Source organism: Melanerpes formicivorus, unplaced genomic scaffold (genome assembly GCF_026170545.1).
Source record: "Melanerpes formicivorus ecotype bairdi unplaced genomic scaffold, bMelFor1.0.p_v2 SCAF_49, whole genome shotgun sequence".
Taxonomy (NCBI): domain Eukaryota; kingdom Metazoa; phylum Chordata; class Aves; order Piciformes; family Picidae; genus Melanerpes; species Melanerpes formicivorus.
In genome coordinates, this window is record NW_027142401.1 from 2269370 (window position 1) to 2277011 (window position 7642).

Consider the following 7642-nt stretch of genomic DNA (forward strand, 5'->3'; position numbering starts at 1 on the left):
CATGGCTCCAAGTGTCACATCCAATCTCTTTTTTGAACACCTCCAGGGTCTGTGACTCCACCACTTCCCTGGGCAGCCCATTCCACTGGCCAATACTCTATGAAGAACTTTGTCCTCACCTCGAGCCTAAACTTCCCTTGGTGCAGCTTGAGACTGTGTCCTCTTGTTCTGCTACTGGTTGCCTGGGAGAAGAGACCAACCCCCACCTGGCTACAACCTCCCTTCAGGTAGTTCTAGATAGCAATAAGCTCTCCCCTGAACCTCCTCTTCTCCAGGCTAAACAACCCCAGCTCCCTCAGCCTCTCCTCACAGGGCTTGTGCTTGAGACCTCTCACTAGCCTTGTTGCTCTTGTTGGGACACATTCAAGTATCTCAAAGTCCTTCTTAAATTGAGGAGCCCAGAACCAGACACAAGTACTCAAGGTGTGATACACAAACAAAGCTCCCGCAGGTCATACATTTGTCCAATCAGTGAAGGATCCAACTTTACCAGACAGGCAAAAGAGATTAACACTTTTTCCTAACTTCTTAAAGAACAAAAGGGTGAAGAACACCCACCTCTACCTTAAAACCTACTTTCTGTGTGAAAGAGATTACTATACCACAGACACTTCACTCCCCTCCAAAAAAATGATCCAAAGCAAGATTTATTCAAACAGCCATTAAATATGCACAGGCTTGATGGCAATGAAACTAATAAAATACACATTCAGTGGTTAAATAAAAAAAAATCACCAAGAAGCATTATGTAACTCGTGCCACATAATTTTAGGCTGTCTCTAAAAGAAAACCTCCCCGAAGTAACTGCTAGAAAATAACAGTCCTGTGCACTGCTTCCAAGAAAGAGTGACTTTATTCCAAGTAATTATTTATGAAATTATATATATAGTACACACTAAATACACCTTTGTCCCAAGTGTTGATAGATGGGAGTTATTTAGGAACAAGAGTCCAGAAACAAATTACACAACTACTAATCCATACCTTCCCATACATAAACCTCATCACTATCCAAGTATTCCCTCTGCAATTTCTACATGGGTCTACACGCAACTCTCTCATCAAGAAGCCTATGAGGAAGGCAGGATTTCCCCATACACACAGAAGAACAGACTTTCAGGCTTCAGTACACAGGCACCTAAAATTCTACCAGAGGCTATCTGCCTGCAACAGTTGACTAAACAGCTTATGGAAAGCCACAGTAGGAAAACCCTTGATTATGTATAATTGTCCTCTACCCAAAATAGACAGAACTCTCAATTCAGTCCTTTATATTGCAAAAGGAACTTTAGAGAACTTGCAGCTTTTTTTAGCTTAGAAAGATGCTAAACCCCACAGAGTTCTACTCATTAATCTTCTAAACACAGTCCATTTTATGCTAAAAAGATTCATTATAAAACAAATGTACTAAATACTAAAGTAATTTGTATTTGTACAAAGAGATCCTTCTGCACCCCCGATAGAGCAACCCCTTTAACAGCTTGCATGCACAGAGGTTAGTTTCAGATGCACAGGTTACCCATGCACCTCGTGGCATTTAGTTATCACAAATAAGAATGCTGATCAATTACTTATAGAAATCAAGAAATTTTCTTTTTAGTTACTGTTGACCAAGAATCTTTTGGGGGTTTAGTGGTTAGATTAACTTCATAACACTGAGATACATCTGTAAGACCCAACAAAACAGCAGTTTACCAATCATGCATGTTTTCCAACTCCTACCATCTAGAATGCAACCAATAAACAATGCACGTGGTTAAAATACATTGTGCACTTCACAGCTGCATTTTCTACCTGAAATCTTTGCATGTTCCATCATAATTCATGCCCCTGATAATAATCAAGGTCTGCTGTTAAGCCAAACAGTATTAAAACAGCATGGAGTGTATTTTCAACCCATCAAACCAAAGTATTTCAAAGCTACCTCACTCGTCATGAGAACGTTAAGAACAGCTATGTTTGGTCAGACAAACCAAGCCCAGGAACCACTTACAACCACAGGGAAACAGGCAGCACCATGGGAATAGCATAAAAATCAGATGAATAAACCTCAGAGAGCATTCAAAACCCCCAAAAAACTTGTAAATCAAAAGTACTCTGAGCCAGAGCTAATATCTTTGAATTTAGACACCCCCAGGGACGTTTCTTCCATTAACTCATCCAAACACTTTTTGACCCAAGAACATTTTGCCATCTGTAACAGCCCCCTGCACAAAATTCCACTAATTCCTGAAAAGCCAGGGTTTTTGGAAAATCTTTTACTTCACATTTGCTGAGACACTGATTCTTTCCTTAACCTAATGAACATTCTACAACCACCGCAACTGTTTTCACTTACAATCTCACATGAAAAGCAATCACTTGCTTGTCAAAAACAAGGTGAAGCCTATGCCATCGGATCAATTGTTCCTCCAACTTTGAGAGAAACATTTTCAAACCTATCCCTCTGCTTTGAACCTGCAATGAAGTAAAACAAGCTACATATAGTCAAATATTTCAGCAGTTGATTCTTCCTTTTGAAATGCTCAAGCCTCGGGAAACACAGAAACACTGCACGAGTGCATCTACGCTTCCAACGTGGTCTCATCTAGTTCAGATTAACACATTCACATGTTCACATATTTACAACTACAGGCCAAGTACCTAACTTAGATAGTCACCTAAAAGACAATAATCTGAAAGATACCCTGGAAGACAGACTTTTTTGCTTTTTTTTAAAGAACATCCTAATGCAATTCTGCAGCATTTATGAGGTCCCCAAAGTTCACAGAAATCCTTTAATGTGCTGCTCTCCACCTCTCAAGAGGAAGAAAACAAAACCAAAAAGAAGCAAGTAAAATCTGAAATATGTGGTGTGGTTTGTTTGGGTTTGCTGGCTGTTGTTTTAAACACTTATGTAAAATACACAAAACGGTATATAAGAAAATGTTACTGAGTAACAGGGGGGGAAGCATTTGTAAAACCAGATAAACTAGAAACTTCAGCTATGTCACTAAACCTGTCATTTAATAAGATAGAAAATATATTAATAGCCACATTAATCTCTATGCACATTTGAGTTAAAAGGATGCACAGTGTTTATCCTGAACTTCTAAATACTTTGTTCTGAGTGCTTAATTATTCTTCCTATTCATTGCAACATTTGGAAGCAGTATCTGCTGTTGATTCTCTCTCACACACTCTTGTGTGCTTTTGAAGTATCAAAGTACTTAATCTCATTTCTATCTCATTCAGAAAATGTGTAGAAACTGCACAACTGAGACTTTTATTCCCATCAAGCACTATCTGCCTGTAAGCCCCAAAACAAAGTAGAACTCTGTTGACAGCCCCCCAAAATGTCATGTTTTACTGATACTCCTTCATCTTCCTCTTAGTTTCAGTAGTGCATCACCTGAGTGTCTTCCCACCTACATTTTTTTCTGAGACTACTGAGACACCACCTAAAGGAAAACATTTCTAACAAATACATAACATCTAACAATACATGCTTGCTGTAACTCCTCTACAGTGCACAAACATCATAGAAAACACAGACTGATTTCAGTAAGACACCTAGTGACAGCAAGGTTATTACAATGACAGATCAAAGTTACAATATGAATTACCCACATTGTTATGGTGAAAAATATTCTTCTATATACAATCAATTTCCCTCCTCCCTCCCCACAGAACTGAGGGTAGATCCAGCCTGTTACATCAAGCAAACACACTACACAAGGCCAGGCTATTTCAATACAGCAGAGAGTAAATGCTAAACAAGTTACTGTGGCAGCCAGCCCTACAAGTGAAAGGGGAAAACAAATAAATGTACTGTGGTTCAAATGGTGCACTCCTTATATTTGGGGTTTCTGTAGCTGATACTGATTTGAACACTCCAATTTGGTAAATTACGTTGCTTCTCTTGTGCACACAGAAGAGCTGGAAGCAGTAGCGTGGAATTACTAACAGTTCAGATTCCACGCCTGTTGTGAACGCAGTCTTGAGTCTACTAGTACGAGACTTCAGATACAAAGGGTTGAGACTGTCAGTCACATGTGATGTAATCCCCAAAACAATGAAGCAATGTGTACTTTGATTATAAAAACGTGTCCCATGCAGGTAGAACAAAAGAACGAGAAGTTCATGACAAGATCCAAGAAAGAATAAACTCTTAGTGCAGATCATCTCTCCCTGCACCACCACCCCTGCATGCAAAGAGCACTCTGACTAGGGGTGGGCAATTCTTCCAGTCACTTGAACTCTGCTGGGGTAGAAAAAAAAAGGGAGTGGGTGGGGAAATGACTCAGGAATGTCATTAATTTCATACCACAGATAAGGAAGTATATTATGTGATAAATTCAGAACAAGTACATAAAATCACACATATTGCTAAATCATAGAGTTTTCTGCCTACTTTTTATAAAGCATCATTTGCTAAATTGCTGGATTAACTTAGAACTTGTAATTACCAGCACTAAGAATTATGTTTAGAGAGCTTCCTGTTACACTGAAAGAAAGAAGAAATTGCCTGTGTGTGGAAAGCTGCATCTAAAACCATCCAACTCTCCTATTTCCATACTAACTAGCTACTATTGTGCTACTGAAGTTGTGATTTTGTCTCTTTAAACTTAGAGCCTCAGTTACCAAAGATCTCACAGTATCACACAGATGAACAATCTCAACAGTTTAAATGGACAAAACTGCTTTGGGGTGACCCAACTATTATCATAGTATCATAGTATCATTCAGGGTTGGAAAGGACCACAAGGATCATCTAGTTCCAACCCCCCTGCCATGGGCAGGGACACCCCACACTAGAGCAGGCTGGCCAGAGCCCCATCCAGCCTGGGCTTAAACACCTCCAGGGACGGGGCCTCGACCACCTCCCTGGACAACCCATTCCAGGGTTTCACCATTCTCATGGTGAAGAACCTCCTCCTCACATCCAGCCTGAATCTCCCCACCTCCAGCTTCATTCCATTCCCCCTAGTCCTATCACTACCTGTTATTATTTACAAAATATACTAGGACTTCACAACTTCTTGTCAACAGCAAAAAACACAGGCCTGGTGCACACATCTCTTGCAAAAACATTCCCAACACATTCCTGGATCAGCCTTCACCACTATACAGGTTGGCATTTAAAATCCAAAGGTGATGCTCTCCCCCACTTCTACCCTGGGCTTGCAAAGCTATAAAAAACCCCTACCCTCATGCCTATGCACTGTGCAGTGACTATGCTGCCCCTTCCAAGGACCTGATGAACACGAGGTAGAAGGAATCAACACATATATAGCCAGGGTCAGAACTACTACAGTACACAAGCAACTGAGGCAGCGTGGCCATGGGTGACAAACAGAGATTACACACAAAAGCTACAGATTTGGCAAGAACACACCAGGGTGTCTAGAAGCCACATGACTCCACACCAGCGCTTTTTCAGTCAGAGCTTTCACAGACTCAGACCTAACTGAGCTTCAGAGCGCAGAAAGCAGCACTCAGTTTTGAAGGAACAAACCCTTATTTCCAACAGATATTTCAGGATGGTTTTGTTTGCTAATGAACAGCACTAAGCAACTTATTTATAAACACAGTGCTACACAACTGAGACGCTAGAGAAAAGAAGAGAAACAGTCACTTGTTCCCTGCTAAAAATGCTTACCTATGTCCACCACACTGATTTAAAAACTGCCATTCCACAAGGCCTTAAATGGTAAAATGTAAGTAAAGGAAATAGTGAAACACCTTCATTTGCTTCCCTTGGTGGTTTAAAAAAAAAAAAAAAGAGTATATTTTTTAATAGCTGCAACAAAACCTGTGCAGATTACCGGCTCGATATAGGGCTATGAAGTCCAGGGAGAACTGCCCAGGCTCAGGTACAGCTCCTGGTTCTGAAATCTGAACGCTGGATCTTGCAGCCTGCTAGTAAGAATTCTAATTATGATGATATTTGATGGAATGCCACTTCAAGGCAGTGAACAGTCACTCACTACGAAAACCACCAAAAATTCTTCAGAAGCAATTAAGTCTTTTGACTGCTGCTGTTTACATTTCTGCCTTATAAAAGAGAATGACTCCTACAAAGGCAGCTCACGTTTAGTGGATTTCATAATCTGTACATAAACTTCCTGTAGTCCACGAATGATTGTAAGTGCTAAAGTAATCATTAGAGGTATTCTTTCTGCTACTAAACCTAAATATTAATAGCAAGAGATCTGCAAGATCTTTACTGGAACTTCCAACACTTGCTCTCTGTCCTGAAGAATTACTCAATCTTTGTTCCTGACACGAAGTTCGCACTTTTATGTATATTAAAATGACCATGCTGTAGGCCCACCAGCTCACCACTCTTATGCAGTGCTCCCACAAGAAACCTCCAAAGAAAAGAGACTTTCTAGGAAGTGAGCACAGGCTTGGCCTGTCTCAAAGCAGAGTGCCTGCTCAAGCCTCTTACTTGCAATGTACCCGAACACCCTTTCCTCGCCCTCTCCCTGCTGAGGGAACAGGCACTCTTCGCGACTGCCTCTTTCAACCCCAAAGCAACAGCTCGCTGAGCTTCAGGGAAGCGCCAGCCCTCCCAGTTCCGAAGGTTCTTGCTCCCCATAAGCCGCACGCAGGGCTGTGGAGGCCGCCGGCCCGGAGAGCCCCGGAGTCATTGTGCTAAGGGAGATGATGATCGCAGCTGTCACGGCGCAGCTCGTCCTGCCGCGGGCGGGCGGGAGGAGGGTCACCAGCCCCGCGCCGCAGCAGCGCCCGCCCGCCCTTCCCCAGCCGTCCTGCGGGCCCCGCAGCGCCAGCACGGGGAGAGGCCTGCGGAGCAGGGGCTTCCTCCGGAGCCAGGAGCCCAGACGGGCGCCATGCTAAAAACCAAAATGGCTGCCCCAGGGAAAGGAGCCCTGCTCGGGCCGTGAGGGGCTGCGCCTCCGCCGCCGGGCGAAGCGGCGTCGCCCGCCGGACCTCGCCCAGGTCCTCGCTATCGTTCCCAAGCCGCAGCGACCGGCTGGGCCTTAGAGGCCCCGTGGGCCCCGCTCGCCCGTGCAGCTCCGCTCTCGCACCCCGTGCGCGGCCCGGTCACCGGAGCCCACCGACCTCGTCCCAGCCCGCGCCTGGCTCCACATGAAGCCTGCTCTCGCTACCCGTACCTGAAGTTCGGCCCGCTCCACCTCCCAGTGCGCCCTCTCCATCTCGAAGCGTGCCCATTCGTGCTGGATGTAGTGCAGGATCCCCGGGATGGTGTAGTGCTGGGGCCGGGACAGCTCGGCAGGGCCCGCCGCCTCCTGACCAGCCGGGGCCGAGGGGCCCTGGGGCTGCTGCTGTTGCCCTCCTCCTCCAGCTCCAACCCCCACGCAGCCCCCACTCGACTGCAGGTTCATGTTTCCACCCGCCTGCGGCGGTGGCTGCTGCGGTCTCGGAGCGGCCGCCATCCCACCGCCTCCTCCGGCTCCGGGGTGCTCGTCCATTGTCTGCGGGGAGCCCTCCTCCTCGTCCCGCGGCGGGGGCCTGGAGCAGGGGCCAGGGAGGGGGTGAGCGGAGCTGGCTGGGGCGGGGAGGAGGGGGGCGGGCCGGGCGCGGGGAGTAGGAGGGGGAGCTACGCTAAGCAGTATCCGGGTGTCAGAGCAGCGCCGAGCCGCCGCCAGCCGCCATTACAGCCGCCGAGCCGTCG

General features: G+C 45.4%; 1 protein-coding gene across 4 annotated transcripts in view; it reads right to left on the minus strand.

The window, feature by feature from the left end:
* Window positions 1–7590, minus strand: part of STRN3 (striatin 3) — a 65381-nt gene extending 57791 nt beyond the window's left edge. For all 4 annotated transcript variants that reach the window (XM_068160318.1, XM_068160315.1, XM_068160316.1 and 1 more), the window contains exon 1: window positions 7122–7590. In XM_068160318.1, the coding sequence (XP_068016419.1) occupies window positions 7122–7439 (318 nt within the window). In that variant the 5' untranslated portion in view covers window positions 7440–7590. The remainder of the gene's footprint in view (window positions 1–7121) is intronic.
* Window positions 7591–7642: the final 52 nt, after the last annotated feature.